Source organism: Ochotona curzoniae, unplaced genomic scaffold, assembly GCF_017591425.1.
Source record: "Ochotona curzoniae isolate NIBS_2020 unplaced genomic scaffold, NIBS_Ocur_1.0 scaffold_4701, whole genome shotgun sequence".
In the NCBI taxonomy this organism is placed as follows: Eukaryota; Metazoa; Chordata; class Mammalia; order Lagomorpha; family Ochotonidae; genus Ochotona; species Ochotona curzoniae.
Genome location: NW_024467122.1, coordinates 74,852,101 through 74,867,886, shown reverse-complemented (window position 1 = coordinate 74,867,886; position 15,786 = coordinate 74,852,101). Strand labels below are relative to the sequence as shown.

The following is a 15,786-nucleotide window of genomic DNA, read 5'->3' as shown; positions in this document are numbered from 1 at the left end:
TGTTTCCAGGAGCTGCTTGTGGGGCCCGACCTGGCAACTGGCAGTTGCTCTGCTGTGGCCAAGGCCAAGGCCTACAGGGCTTAGGCTCCTGCTGGGACCTGTGTAGGGCTGTGGTGGAAAGTGTGGGATCTGTACAGGGCCTCTGCCCCACCAAAGCCCTGGGGAGCCCTGGAGGCGGAGTGTGTCCTTGTCGACCCCACAGTGGCTGGCTCCCCAGGCGGGGATGGGATCCACCTCAGTTCTGCAGCCCAGGCACTGCACCCCATGTAAAGGGGAAGCTGCTGGCCACTTCCTCACTGCGGGCCACCAGGTGATTGATCTTTTGGCAGGAGATGCTGAGTGACGCCAGCCCCGTGCGGAGGCCTCCCATGCTAGCAGCCAGTGATAGGTGACAGTCTCACCAGCAGGCAGGCTGTGTAGCTGCCTTTCCTGGAGCGGGCTCAGCTATGCTCTTATGCGGGAGAGCAATCTCTGATCCTCATGCATTTGGGGCCATGTGGCATCCTCTGCTGGCCCCATCTCTGCCTTTGGTGTCATGTCCGTTAGGACCTGCTGTCACTCACTTCAGCTGCTCAGAGAAGTGGCAGCCACAACAGGCTTATGTTAAAAAGACATTTATTTTCAAAATAAGAACTACCACCCTGAGCGTTTATTTACAGATTACTGGATAAGAGGGGAACTCTCCCTTGGTGGCAGCAGCTTCTGCTCCCAGTGGCGGCAGTGAGCTGGGTATTAGCAGACGGCAAACGAAGGCTTCAGGAAGGGCCGGTTCACGGGCTTGGGCGGGGCCATGAGCCCCAGCTTATGTGCAGGTGTGTGGGAGTCCCTCGGGGTTGCGCAGGAAACCTTGGCCTTGGAAGCTGGCTTCCTGCGTGCTGTTGACGCCCTGAAATGACAGGAAGAAAAGTCACCAAAAGCTACGTGGCTGCCATCTCTTCTAACCTGCGGAATCCCAGCTGGCCACCTGCCAAGTGGCTCTGTCTTCTGCCTCCGCTGCCTGATCCCGAGGTGTCATTCTAAAACACCACCGCTGCTTTTCCCTTCTGTGACTGTAGTTGACCCACACTCAACCCCCACCTGCTATGGCCCCTCTTGCCGACCCCCACTCGCATGATCCGAAACAAAGGAAGTGACCACCTTCCTCCCACCTGCATGGTGGGGAGCAAGCAGCCAAGCAGACACAGGGTACCCTTGAGTGATCGGCAGGGGCAGGGCTGGGTCCCCTCTTGGTCAACCTCAGGCCAGGAAAAGGCTGGGCACAGGCCTGCCCCCAGGTCTGGCCACTATTTTTTTTTCTAAAGATTTATTTATTTTTATTGGAAAGTCAGATATACAGAGAGGAGGAGAGACAGAGAGGAAGATCTTCCATCCCATGATTGACTCCCCAAGTGACCACAACGGTTAGTGCTGTGCTAATCCAAAGCCAGGAACCAGGAACCTCTTTCAGGTCTCCCATGCGGGTGCAGGGTCCCAAGACTTTGGGCCGTCTTCGACTGCTTTCCCAGGTCACAAGCAGGGAGCTGGATGGGAAGTGAAGCTGCCGGGATTAGAACCGGTGCCCATATGGGATCCTGGTGGGTGCGTTTAGGGAGAGGACTTTAGCCACTAGGCTATGCTGCTAGGCCCTGGCCACTTCTGTTGGGGCCACATCTCACAACGGGCAGCTGCCAGCTCTTGCCTCAACTGCCTTTTAACCACAGGGACCAGCCAGTGACAAGCCTTCAGCACTCTTTTCCCTCAACCAACTTCCCCCAAATAAGACAAAAGACAAATGAAGTTCCCCAGGTGGCATGTTTACAGGGACCTGGCAGCCAGCGGCAGGTGGCTCCACCTCCAGGTCTGGGGCCCAGGGTCTCACCACCCTAGCCTGTGGCTAACGCCTCCCTGGTTTCCCCATATTGAAAACTCCTGCTCTGGGGCAGCCTCCTGCAGGCTGGCAGAGGTGATTGCAGCTTCCAGCTTCCCTGAGAAATGAAGCAAGCAAACACCTGCCGTGCATGCCGATTTACTATAGGGACCCGCCAGCAACCAGCTGCCCCCGTCACTGGGGTCCAGGACACAAGTGGCTCGTGCATGCCAGGTCTCTGTCAAGAGCCCACAGGGACTCCAACCTTGCGGGAAGGCTGAGTACTGCTGGGCAGGGCCTGCAGAGCTGGGAGAACAGGCCCAGGTACAAAGAGGATGCTCTGTGGGTCAAGAAAGTGAACCCGTCAGCTGTCAGTGACATATGCGCGTGCACACACCTGCTTCACTCTGGGAGAAGACCTCCTGGCCTGATGGAAGGATTGTGGGCACGCCAGGACTAGGCTGGGGCCCAGCTTGGCCTGGCCAGTGTTTCCTAGCCCGGGCCTTTGCTTCATTCTTAAGCACCCCAGGGGAGTGGCCCGGATGCCTTCCCAGGCTGTCAGCACTGTGTAGGCCACAGGGAAACAAGAATTTTCTGAAGCACAGGAAAACCAGCTGGCCACTTGCGCACTAAAAACCATGCAATTAAACTAACATTTACCCAGGCCTTGCATTGCTGGCCTCAGCAGCAGGATTAGCACATAAGATGCCTGCTTTTGGGTTTAGGCAAACGATAGTTTGGTAACATTCGTTCCCTTTTCTCTTCCCTCACTCAGTTTTCTCCTTTTTATTTATTTATTTATTTTTTTTTTATTATTTTTTTTTATTGGAAAGGCGGATATACAGAGAGGAGAGACAGAGAGGAAGATCTTCCATCCGATGATTCACTCCCCAAGTGAGCCGCAACGGGCCGATACTATGCCGATCCGAAGCCAGGAGCCTCTTCCGGGTCTCCCACGCAGGTGCAGGGTCCCAAAGCTTTGGGCCGTCCTCAACTGCTTTCCCAGGCCACAGGCAGGGAGCTGGAAGGGAAGCGGGGCTGCCGGGATTAGAACCGGCGCCCATATGGGATCCCGGGCGTGCAAGGCGAGGACTTAACCACTTGCGCCACCGCGCCGGGCCCTCCTTTTTATTTTTATTACCTTGTGTGTGTGTGTTGGGGGGGGGGAGTAGAGGAAGCAGCAAACACAGCAGCTTGCAGAAGCTCACTGGGGGCTAGTGTTCTGGCTCTTGCAAGTGCATCCCCTGCAACCTGTAGGTTCCCAGGACCATGGTGCTGCAATGGCATGGGGACAGGAATGCTGTGGGGACCTCCACAGTAGCTGTGTCCCAGCCCGGGGGGCCCTGCAGTGGGGTGAGGACAGGCACTCCATGGGGACATGCCCTCAGTAGCTGTGTCCCAGCCTGCGGGGCCCTGTTATGGGGCGCCTTGTGTCCAGGCTGGAAAGGCTGCTTCTCCCCGTCACCCCAGCAGGGCAGGGACATGCACCACACCCCGCTGCTGTGGAAGTGGAGCGGCAAGTGCCTCAAAAGGAGCAAGGACACTGAAGCCTCTGTCACCAACTCAGCTAGCCGCTGACTTCTGGTAGGAGGAAAAACCTTATTAAGGGCAGTTATCCAAAGCCAACAAAAACCCACCTCAGGTAGGGTTGCGGCTGCAGAGGGTTTCTGCAGCCGAGAACACATGAGTCACAGGGCACTTGGTTAGCAGCAGACACTCGCATTTGCAACATCTGAGGTGACGCTTTCGTCTCACACTAAGCCTTAGTCATCACTCCATTAACGGAAGGCAATGTTTACTAGTGGCTTATTTCAACAACTGCTTCGAAGCAAGCCTGAGGGGACCCCACTGCCTTTTGTGCCTTTCCTGAGCCCCATGGGACATACCCCTTCGCCGGGTGTCCACCATAACTGGTTCTCCTTCTCTTGGCCTTCTGCGAGGTAGGCATCCTGCGCCTCTTCCTTTCGTTCCTGGCCGAGTTTGCGAAATAGTGAGACGACACAGGGGTGTCTTCATCCTGCGCCTCAGGGGCGCTCCTGCCACTGGATGGACTCGTCTGTGGGGACCCCTCCTCAGCTGCAGGTGAGAGAGCACAAGATTACTGATCAGGCTGGGGGTCTTCACATAGATACGGGGAGTGGGGCATAGCTGATGCCAAGAGTCTCAGCCACTGCCAGCTTCCAAAGTCAGCAGGGACCAAACACCGCATGGGGCCCCAAATGCTCAATGGTCTGTTTTTCATGAGAGGGAATCAGAACTCATTGTTTTACAATCTATGAGAGGCACCCTGCTGCCACTGGGTGCCATCCCAAGGTTGGGCACTCGAGGCCTGGTGCAGAAATGTGAGATGCATCTCTACTGTATCTGCAAAAGAACAGTTCCTTGGAGATCACGCACCAGACAGGAGCCACTTCCCCACCCTCCCCACACAGGAAGCGGCCTGCAGGACAGCACCCGCAGGCAAGCCCTGGGCACACAGCTCTCTTCTTTATGTGCATCCCTGGTATCTAAACACACGGATCCTGGTGTGGCGGGGTGGGCGGCAACCAACCCGGCCTTCATTTTTCCACCACCTGGGTGGTTCGGTTTGCCTTACTGACTTGGGGAAGCCCTTTGCAGGGGCATGGCAGGAGCCCGTGGTGGGCCATCCCAATCCTGATCCCGTTGGGGGGCTGTGGAGCTCTCGCACTACCCCCCTGCCATGTGACTGAGATTAGTGAAAAAGCCTCACTCTTCTTGCTGGAAAATGGGCATTGTGAGGACTAAATGGCACAAAAGTGGACGAGCTCGTGGCCCAGGGCCTGCCAAGGCCATCCCTGGGTGGCAATGAGTGCAGCGCCACCAGGCCTGTGGGCTGCTTCCACAGAGCAGCAGTCCCAACTTGGGTCAGCAACAGCTGCGTCCAGGCAAGGACTCAATGGCCTACGGCTCTAACCACACTGCCAAGTGCATTTAGAGCAAGGCTTTCTCTTTTTCTTTCTTTTTTGAGCGGCACAAAGACATACAAACAGTGCAAGGGACTACCAGGCCACTCCCCACAGGCCTGTAATGACTGGGCTGGGACTGGGCTAAAATGCCCATTCCTGTTACAAGGCTTTTATAAAGGGATAATGATCAAATAAAAGAATTTGTAAAAACCCTGCTTTTCAGCAATTTGTTAAAGGACAACTAAGTGGGGAGAGAGACGTGGTTACACTTGAAGCCCTCACTCGTCTCTACACTGCTTGTCATCAGCCTTGAGCAACCCGTAGCCTGGAGTGGGGCTGGCCTGCCTGTGGGCCACAGTCTCCTGGACCACACTGCTCTCAGCTCTCAGTTCTCTAGGTCGGGGCTCAGTGTGGTTGAGTGGTGAGGCTCAGTCTTGGAGGTGCTCCTGGCTGGCTGGCTGGCATAAAAACCAGGGAGGCTACCGATGCCCTCATGTGGGCACACTCCTTCAGGGACAGAAACGCAGCAGCCTTCCCACTGCACGCTCACTTTCCCAAAACGCGCAAAGCGTACCATGAGCTTTGTGGATGGTCCCACAGATGATGTGCTGCTTTCTCAGAAAAAAGATGCTGCTGGCTGCTGCGGGTCCTGGAGGGACAGGCCCTGGGGGCTCTTGACTCTCTGGACACTGGCCTCACCAGAACCAGCAACCTCTGCACCCACTGGCACCCCCCAGGGCCTCTAGCACCTGCTGAGGGTCTGGCATAGGCACACAACCCGAGAATGACACGGGTCAGGGGGGTGGACTGCTCCATGGGCAGACACACCCTGGGCTGGATTCCAAACCTGGCAGTGTCCAGTCGGAGTATTTCTGCAATATCGGGATCACTTCTGCGCCATACTTTTCCAGCTTATCTTCAGTCACGCCATCAATCTGAAGCAAAACCTCAGGATCGGAAGACAGAGATTCTGTGCAAAGACATAAACCCGGAAATATCAATTGGTGCATGCTCGCCCCTCCAGCACGTTGGGCATGGGGGCCAAGTCAGCAGCTGGGAAGAAGGCAGGCCCTGAGGGCGCCACTGTGATTGTGTGGCACAGGCAGACCCTGCTCTTGCTTGCCTCACCCATGTCTGGCTAAGCCTCTACTACCTGAGAACATCATGACTGCCAGCTCCACCTTCTTCCCTGCACCCCAGGCTTGCCTGTCCCGCCTAAGGAGGACACTGCCCTGTTACTGCCCTGGCCCATGCAGGGACCTGCCTGCAGTCTCCCTGGGACATCCTGTGCAGACACATGGCCCGACAGGTTTGGGGATGGATGCAGCAAAGGAGTGGGACTGGCAGGACAGGGAGTTGAGAGTTTGGTGGCAGCCCCAGGAGTGAGCAGGTCGCGGCGGGTGGATGTGCCCACGCTTTAGGGACTGGGCTGGGAGGGCTGCCTGGAGCCACGGTTATGGGGATAGGAAGTTACAGCCCCTGAGTGTTGGCTTGAACAGAGGGTAGAACTTTAGGAAACAAACAGGCTGTGACAGAACAGGGGTTTCTGGAGGGGCTGGTGGCAGCGTTGCGGGGACCCATGCTGTGTCTGGAGAGGTCAGTATCTGTAGGTTTAGGAACACGTGAACACCAAGCGAGGGTACACGAGGCTTGCAGCGACAGCCAAGGAGAGACGGGAGGGTACTAGGGGAAGAAAATGCCTGGCTCTCCTCGGAGATGAGCATGAAGAAAATGACTGGGAAGGCAAGAAAGCTGAGGTGGGGCGGGAAGAAAGAGGCTCTGTCTGTCTCTGAGGGAAAGCACAACCAGGGTGTCACATGACCTGAGGATGCAGCAGGTGGCGAAGACTTGGTTCCTGAGACCTGGGGTGCCTCCTGTGAGCCCCTCCCAGCAGCCTGGTCTCCCTGCTGTGTTGCTCATGCCTGGCCTGGGCCCACCTGTGTGGGGCATGGACGCCGCAATCTTGTTCACTGCAACTCTTTCCCCGGTCTGAGCCCCAGGACGCCTATTCAACACGTGGAATAAAGTACCAGGAGAGCAGCGGGAGATGTCGAACATGCTTTGTGAGTCATGGTACCACCAGTGGCGACATGGGACAAAGACAGCGAGGGAGGGAGAAGACAATCTAAAAGAGCCTGGTTTTGAGTGCGAGTCCTTCCGAATGCCTAAGTCCATTCGCTTGGATTAGATACCCAGGACTGTTTAATGAACTCAGGGATGAAGATAAGGTTTACGCCTGAACAAGTAGTCACAGGGGACTCCCCCTAAACAAGGTCGGAACTGAACCCCCAGGATTCTGTCTCCCAGCAGCTGAGGGCAGATGAGGCAGAGGGATTCCCTCACGGGCCAGCAACCTTGGGAGCAACTTGGGGCCTTTATTGCTCTGGGTCTGGGCTGTGCTCCCCGAATCTCAGACCACCTGGACGAGCAAGTGGCTGGGACCACATGGAGATGCAGCAGAGCCTCGGTCAGGACGGTCAGGCTCGGGTGGCACATGCATTATCTCTCCACGGGGACCTGGGCCTTTGCCCACGTACACACACACACACACACACACACACACACACACACACAGAGTGGGGAGGCTGGCAGGTGATCCACATCAATAGCTAGGGCCCCTGGCTTCAGTGATTTCATTCATGCACATTTTGGCATCTGGCTTTAGAACACAGTATTAAAATTAGACCACAGATTTGAACAGTGATTACACACACACACCCTATTGTAATATAACTTAAAAAAAAATTTTCAGTCAGTAGTCCACTCCCCAATTAGCTGCAATGGCTGGGGCTGAGGCAGGCTGAAGCCAGGGGCCCGAGCACTGGGGCCATCCTCCACTGCTTTTCTCAGGTGCATCAGCAGCGAGCTTGGATAGGAAGTGAGGCAGCCGGAACTCAAATGAGCACTCATATGGGATGCTGGTGTTGCAGATGGTATCTTAATCCACTGCACCACAACACTGGCCCTGTGCCCCATCTATCAATCACGGTATCTGAAAGCATTACCTCTGAGTCTATACTCGAGATATGCAGACCGAGACATAGTTCTCACTCAGAAACAAGTCCTCCAGCTTGGTTCCAGTAGGTCCCTGAGACAGGAGCCACACCGGGGCTTACCTGCGAGCTTCCTGAGGGTGGCAGTGTTGAAGATATTGAAGTAGTGCACCCCGAACACTTTCCCTAGCGACTTGCAGACTTCTGTAAGCTCGCCAAGACACTTCTTCACCATCTCTTCCCGCTGAGAGACTTTGGCCACCAAAGCCTTTTGCTTCTTCATGCTGCTGGAATTTTCTGTTTCCATGAAGTCTACCTTAGTGACAGAGGATAAAATCAGAGGAGTGAATATGCGCGCGGCCGGACCCTGGCAGGGGCTTCCCCTCAAGCCCCTATGCACACGTTTTTCTGTCTTCCTGTCCTGTCAGGGAGCTGGGAAAAGTAGCCACACACACGCCATCTGCATGGGCAGGTGCCATGTTCGGGACAGCCTGGATAAGCACTGTCTTGGCTGGCACGTGAAGACAGAGTGTTCTGTTTGCCCATTCACTCTGACAGATGGGAATTAAGTGGGTTCAATTTGTAAAACCTCATTCGAAAGGACAAACAGAATGTGTTCCTATAGCTCAGCCTGTGGGAACTCAGGATCTTTAAGTTTTTGTAGTAACATATTCTGGCCTGCTCACTGCAAGATAAAAAAAAATAAAACAAAAAAAAAACACTGAGAATACCATACCTTTAAGTGCCCACTTAATAGGGCTTGGGCTTTAGTTCCGAGCATGATGTAGGCGATTGCTTGGTCATTGGCGTTGATATATAAGTCTTCATCCAGGATCTTGTCAAGGACCAGCTTTTTAAAGAGTCTCTCAGCGTTGTGGCGTGAGTAGGTAGAGCCCTTGCCGAATATGCCCGACTGTATCTTGGCACTCTTGCTCCCTAACGAGAAGGCACAGAAGGCTGGATGAGTGAGGGCCCCAGGCACAAAAGGCTAAGATGTCATTAGGACATAGCTGGACATACAGAATCAGATCATTATTCTGCAAGTAAAGCCGCGGCTCAGCCAGAAATGACTTATCTCTGTAAAACTCTAAAACTTCCCTGGCTGTGGGTACTTTCCCTCATCCTCATCAACAACAATGACAAAAACAAAACAGATCAATCACCTAGCCAGGATTAGGCCAGCCTGAAGCCAGGAGCTGGGAACTCAATCTAGGTCTCCCACCTGGGTGGCAGGACTCAAGTCACCTGAGCTACCACCCTGGGGCATGGACCAGTAGGAAGCTAGAGTTGGAAGTGGGGTCAGCACTTGAATCTAGGCACCCTGACATGGGATGTAGTACCTGCCAAGGAGTGTGAGAACCAGGACTGGTGAGTGGGCCGGGCAGGCTGCCCTGGTCAGGGGTGGGCCCCTGTATCATAATAATACTTTAGATTGACAGGATCCCTGATCTCAGGGAACATCCTAAGGACATATGAGCATATGGTCTGACCATGAGGCACATGTGGTGGGACTGGGTCATCTCTGTACCAACTTCAGAGAAACAAGGAAGAACATAAGCAGAGGCACATGAAGGATAAGACAATCGGCTCCTCTAATCCAAGAGAAAACCTCAAATACTCTTCAAAATGGGGAAGGAAGAGCAGTGGCACAACACATCAGGCCAAGCTCTGGGAGAGCACTAGGCCTGTGGACACTCTGAGGTAGACAGGGACAACCTACAGGTCTCAGAGCTTAGACGAGAGAATGAAGAGACCCTGTGAGGACAGACGGAATAGGTCATGCTGAGACCCTGGAGATGGTGGCTTCAATAGACCATTCCCATTCCCGCCACTAATGCAGCCTCATGTCTCCTCTCTCTCCTGACCTGCCATCCCTACCAGGGACCCACAAGGGTCTGCAATCCTCATCTGTGATGAACATCAAAAAACTGACGGCTTTGTCAAGAAAAATGAAAAAGCTGGTGGCCTAGCCCACTGAGTCACAATGTCCGTCCTGCCTTTCTGAACCTTTAGTGATTATTGTAGTAGCCAAGCCTTTCCCGCACTCCTTTTACTTATTGTGCTTATAGTTTCATGTTACTAAGATGAGCAGCTCCGCTCCGCCCTGTGCTGCCTCTGTGTGGCTACGTATGGATTCCAACTGTGACTCACCCAAGTTTCCGTTCTTAGCTGGAACAGCACGAACTGGAACTCCTGTACAACTCAAAGGAGCAGGCTGAGCTCTGGCATGCCACGTCATGTTTCCTGTGCCTTATATGTACTCTTGGTCCTCCCGTATAATCTCTCCCCTGAAATCTCCCAGTGTCTTTCTCCTATTTTTGTTGAAAAATAACATTTGTGTTTTCCCTTGTTACTGATAAAGCTTTCTTGACATACTATCTACTGGTTGGTTGAGATTTTTTTTTTAAAGATTTATTTGAAGGTCTTTCTGTAAGAGACAGAGAGGGTCAGAGAGGGAGGACAGACAGATCTTTCAGATTTATTTACTGGTCCATTCCCCAAATGGCCAGAACTGGGCTGTTCTGAAGCCAGGAACCAGAGCCTCTTCTGGGTTTCCCACATGGGTGCAGGGACACCAGCCAGTTTAGCAGGGAGCTGGAATGAAGTGGAGTTGCTGGGACTTGAACTGGTGTCCACATGGGATGCTGACGCCGCAGGCCTCAGCCTTACTCTTTTCTCATGGGGATCATGGTCAGTCCCACTGCTTACTGCATCATCATGGCCTTCACTTGTTTGGCCAATGGGTCTCCAGGGTTGTGGATGTTAATCTGGTGCCAGTCTATTATGAGTTCCTGATTTATTCTTTTCAAAGCTTTCAGGATTGGCCTTGAAGGGGTCCAGAACAGGCCATGATGCCAATGACAGAAATTACTTGGAGCAGAAAGCATTTGAGTTCAAGAAACCTCCTATCTTCCCAGAAACCTCAGGAGAAGCCATGAGAGGCCAAGCCGAGCACATATGCCCCATGGAAGCAGACGGCTCTCCCTCCTCTCTTCTGGTCCACGAGGGGGCCAGCTCCAGTTCGTAGGATGGCCTAGGGCTGCTCACTTTCCTCTGCTCTCCCCCGATCTTGAGGTAGCCTGTGCGGCCTCAGTCCTCTCCCTCCAAGGCACGTCTCTGGGAAAACCTACGTAGAGGGATTTAGTTACTTCTCTGCTTGCTATCCACCCACTCAGGCGCATGGCTGCCTGGCTGTGCCAGAGGCGGATCTGCACTCAGCTGTCACTCAGGGTCCACCCAGGGCTCTGAGGCTGTGCAGCTTGTGGCGGGCCAACCCCAACCACTGCCCTCCCAGGCTGGCTCCCATGCTCACTGCCCTGTGGCCTGCCTGACGTGGTGTGGGGCCCAGTTGACAGGCCTCCTCTACTTAGATCCTGTCTTGCGTGTACTTCATGATTTGGCTGCATTCTGTTTCATCCTCTCATCTGATGGTCCCTCTCCTGTTTGCTACGCTCTTCTGGATTCAATTTCCAGCTGGTTTCCTTACCAATCTCTTCACAGGGCTTCAAGCAAGAAAGCCAGTGGGCTCTGAGGCTTGGGCTGCTGCCCACTCATACAGGTGCACTTTAGTTTTGTTCACTTTTTTGGCGACTTTTGTCAATCTTGATTTGTAACAACTGCTTTGCTTTTGTTACCCCCCAAAGGTTATTTGATGGCGACTCACCCAGGAAAATATCGACCAGCATGTTCATGGTGAACCTCCCCAAAGGAGCTGCGTGGCTCATGGCTCTCACTCCCTGTGATGAACTGTGCTCCTGAACAAACCGTACAATATTTTTCACATCGTCAGTCACATCTCTTGTCTTGAAGTCCTGTGAACACAGAGATCCCCTCTGTTGTTACTGAGGTAATGAGCCTGCTGTTACAAGGGTTAACACTGACTGTGGTGGGTGGCCTCAGGACAACCCGCTGTCAGGCTAAAACAAAGATTAAAGAAAGCTAAGGAAGTTTTAAACACCTACTGCTGTCCAGCTTCTAGAATAACTAGCACTCTACAACACCTATCTAATGCCCTGACACACATCTTGTTTTTTCAACCACTTGCCGATCACTTGGTAGCTCTCTGTGGATAGGCATATAGGAGACACTGCAAAGAGGTCATGAAAATAAAATGAAAGGTAAGTTAAAAAAAAAAAAAAAGGTAAATTAGTTTTGGTGCAAAAAATTGCCTTGACATCCATGTAGCAGGTGTGTGAATACATACGAGCTCTTGCCCATCTCCTGGCTGAATAACCTCACCCTGCCATTCAGAGGTGAGTTTACCCCTCTCTTGGCTCTCACTGCTGCAGGCAGCCATCTTATATTATTCCCTGCCAGATACTTCTCATTGCCCTCAGCTTCCCCAATTGCCCCCCCCTTCATGTCACATGATCACTGGATCTGCCTCTTTTATCTTGGTTCTCTCACATTTCCATGCTGCCACCTGTGCATTGATGCGGGTCTCCCTAGCTTCTGCTCCTCTGTCATTCACACACTCTACTGACCTGGAGATGAAGGTGCTTCTGTCTCACATCAACAACTGGTAGACCCTGGGTCCTGTCACTCCCAAACCACTCCTGCCTGAGTTTGTCAGTGGTTTCAGTCACCCTGGCTGTTGGCATGCTGACCTGCTCTGCTCCACTGAGCCGGTCTTCCACGTATGCCAGTTTCTCCCTCCCAACGTCACATCTTTCACCATAGCCTCACCCACTCAGAACCTAGGAAATGGCAATTCCAGCACACGGTGTGCAGGACTCCGACATGAACGACTCTAAGCCTCCACCTCAGCCGTCCTCCCAACTCAGCCTGGACCCCCACACTCCTCGGCACTGCCCTTGGTCACTACATCACCTTACTTCCAAGTGGTCACCTCCTTCAGGTCTGCACCTATGTGGCTGAACCTGGCTGGAGACACAACATAACCAATCAGGGTGATTACTCCTAACTTAACTGCAGCACATGGCCACCACGCTCATGGAATCATACGCCCAGCTCCTCGATTCTCTCCCTCTCCTTTCAAAGTTTTTAAAATTTGTTTGAAAGGAAGAGAGAGAATCTTTCACTGGTTCACTGCCCCAAAAGGCCAAAGCAGCAGAGACAGGGTCAGGCTGAAGCCAGGAGCCAGAAACTGCAACCAGGTCTCCCGTGTGAGCCGTCATTTGCTGCTTCCCAGGTGCAGCTGCAGGCAGTGAGATTGGACGCAGGTGTTCTGATATGGGATTTGAGTGCTCTGTGAGGTACAACGTTAGCTCAACTTTCATTCCCTTAAACCAATCAGGAGCCTATCAGCCGATCCCAGCTTTCATAAATAAAGCTTTATCAGAACACAGTCATGGAGCACGACTAGAAGGTGCTGCATGCTGTATTATTGTTTAATCTATCACAATATTGAGTAGTTGTGACAGAGATCCCATGGTGGCAAAGTCTGAAACGCTTACTGGCTGCTTCCTATTTCTGCCAAAGAGTTTTCCTTTCCTGTCAGCTGATGGCCTGCTGCCTACATGGGAGACTGGAGAATGTCTCCATTTGTGGAGAACGTTCACCAATTCCCACCACTGTGTCCCTCCCTGGTCAGCTTCTGCTCCCACATGTGTCATGTTCCCTCTGGCCACTGCACTTGCACAAGACAGGCTTGCACCCAAGGCCATCTTTCTGCTTCTCCGAGGGACCTCCTCCCCGGCCCCAAAGGCCCCGCTCTGAGCCAGCCTCCCCTCCCCTCACACATTGCAGTGCACCAGCAAGTTATTCCTCCGGTCTTTTCCTCACTCAGCCTCCCGTGCCAGCTAAGCCCCTACGGCCCCATCTCTGTGGCAAAACTGGGAAGAACCCCTACACATTTACTGCTTCCAGCTGCGCTCACTCAGCACCACGCAGCTGAGCAAGGCCACTATGCCTTTGGTGATGCCCAATCCACTGGTGATCTCCAGTCCTTCCTGCAGCCCCTGACAAAAGCACCCCAACACCTATCCCTAGAGCTTTATCCACTTCTAGCTCCTTCTCTTCTCCTCAGTCTTTGGTTTTCTTTTCCTCTGTTTGAACCTGGATTCCAAGAGACTGCACCTGAGCTCACAGCTTAGGTATCATCCATGATGTGCTGACCACTCCCAAACGCACAGGCACTAGCACACCCCTCTCCTCAGAATCTGACTCTCGGCAGACCTGGCTGACTCAGTACTCCCAAAACTGTGTTCCTGACCTTCCCTGCCCAACTGCCTCACCCATCTCGGCCAAGGGTGACTGCTCTGGTCCTCTGCACCCCTTCCCCAGTGACTCTCACCCCTGTGTGTCCACACAGCCTTCTGGCCATCCTTCCCACGCACCCTGGTTTCCTTACCCTGGGGATAGGCTGAAGCCAGCGCCTCTGCCAGCCAGGTCCACACCTGGGCAGGGGCTATGCTAAGTGCCCTCAAGTGTGGCTCAGATTTCACGTGGCGGAATTCCTCACCCTGCGCCCCACCCATCACTCTGTCTCCTTACCGCATGAACATACATCTAGTATATCTGAGGGGTCTTCAAAAAGGCAAGATAGAGGGAGAGACAGAAAAAGAGATGTCATATTGGCTGCATCACTCCCTAAATGGCTGGGCCAGAACTTCACTGGGGTCTCCCGTGTAGGTGGTAGGGGCTCGTTCATTTTGACCACCTGCTGCTGCTTTCCTGGGCACATTAGCAGGGCGTTGGTATGCAACTGAAGCACCTGGGACTTGAAATGGTGGTAATATGAGATGCTGGCATCTGCAAATGGCAGCTTAACTCACTGTGCAATGCAGGCCTGCCCCCTCTGACTGCCTCCTTGAAACTGACCTCCCTCTGCTGGAAAGTAAAAGCTCTACAAGGTCAGGGGCTTTATTCTGTTCACATTCCCAGGACAGTGCTTGCTTCACTGATCTGCTCAAAGAGCCACCTGCTAGGGCCAGTGCTCCCTATCTCGGTCATGATAATGACAGCACGTTTCCCTGATATGTGCACATACACACACACACACACACACACCTTACCTAGTTTATGAACTGGCCCCTACCAAGTTCATTTGTAAACCTTTAGCATCCACCTTGGACTTTCTAGGCAATACATCAATTGTGAAACTGCTCTGTAAAAGCCAGGTATAGCTGACATGAAGGGGTCAGTGCTGTGGTATAATAGGTTAGGCTGCTGCCTGCCATTGCTGGCATCCCATATGGTTGCCAGTTCAATTCCTGGCTGATCCACTGTTGATCCAACTTCCTGCACCTAGGAAAGCAATGGAAGATGGCGCAGGTCCTTGGGACCCGTTATCCACATGGGAGATCAGATGAAATTCCTGGCTCCTGGCTTTGGACCAGCTCAGCCTTAGTTACTGAGGCCTTCTGGGAAGTGAATCAGCAGATGGAAGCTATCCCTTCCTCTCAAAAATAAATCTTTTTCTTTTTATAAAGATTTATTTATTTTTTATTGGAAAGTCAGATATACAGAGAGGAGGAGAGACAGAGAGGAAGATCTTCCATCCAATGATTCACTCCCCAAGTGAGCGCAACGGCTAGTGCTGTGCTGATCCGAAGCCGGGAACCAGGAACTTCTTCCAGGTCTCCCATGCGGGTGCAGGGTCCCAAAGCATTGGGCCATCTTTGACTGCTTTCCGAGGCCACAGGCAGGAAGCGGGATGGGAAGTGGAGCTGCCAGGATTAGAACCGGCACCCATATGGGATCCTGGCGCATTCAAGGCGAGGACTTTAGCCGCTAGGCCCCACCACCGGGCCCTCAAAAATAAATCTTTTTTTTTTAAGATTTATTTTTATTGGAAAGGCGAATATACAGAGAGGAGAGACAGAGAGCAAGACCTTCCGTCCGATGATTTACTCCCCAAGTGAGCGCAATGGCCGATGCTATGCCGATCCGAAGCCAGGATCCAGGAACTTCTTCCAGGTATCCCACACAGGTGCAGGGTCCCAAAACTTTGGGCCGTCCTCGACTGCTTTCCCAGGCCACAGGCAGGGAGCTGGAAGGGAAGCGGGGCTGCCGGGATAGAACCGGCGTCCATATGGGATCCCGGGCGTGCAAGGAG

At 53.2% G+C, this 15,786-nt stretch overlaps 1 protein-coding gene across 2 annotated transcripts in view; it reads right to left on the bottom strand.

Moving 5' to 3' along the window:
- Positions 1–652: 652 nt before the first annotated feature.
- Positions 653–15,786, bottom strand: part of BLM (BLM RecQ like helicase) — a 59,264-nt gene continuing 44,130 nt past the window's right edge. The window contains exons 16-21 of one of the 2 annotated variants that reach the window (XM_040969550.1): positions 11,431–11,578; positions 8,503–8,702; positions 7,890–8,082; positions 5,602–5,743; positions 3,733–3,888; positions 653–886 (exon numbers count right to left, since the gene is read on the bottom strand). In XM_040969550.1, the coding sequence (XP_040825484.1) occupies positions 733–886; positions 3,733–3,888; positions 5,602–5,743; positions 7,890–8,082; positions 8,503–8,702; positions 11,431–11,578 (993 nt within the window). In that variant the 3' untranslated portion in view covers positions 653–732. Of the gene's footprint in view, positions 887–3,732; positions 3,923–5,601; positions 5,744–7,889; positions 8,083–8,502; positions 8,703–11,430; positions 11,579–15,786 lie in introns of both variants that reach the window. The other variant, XM_040969549.1, reaches the window with a different exon arrangement.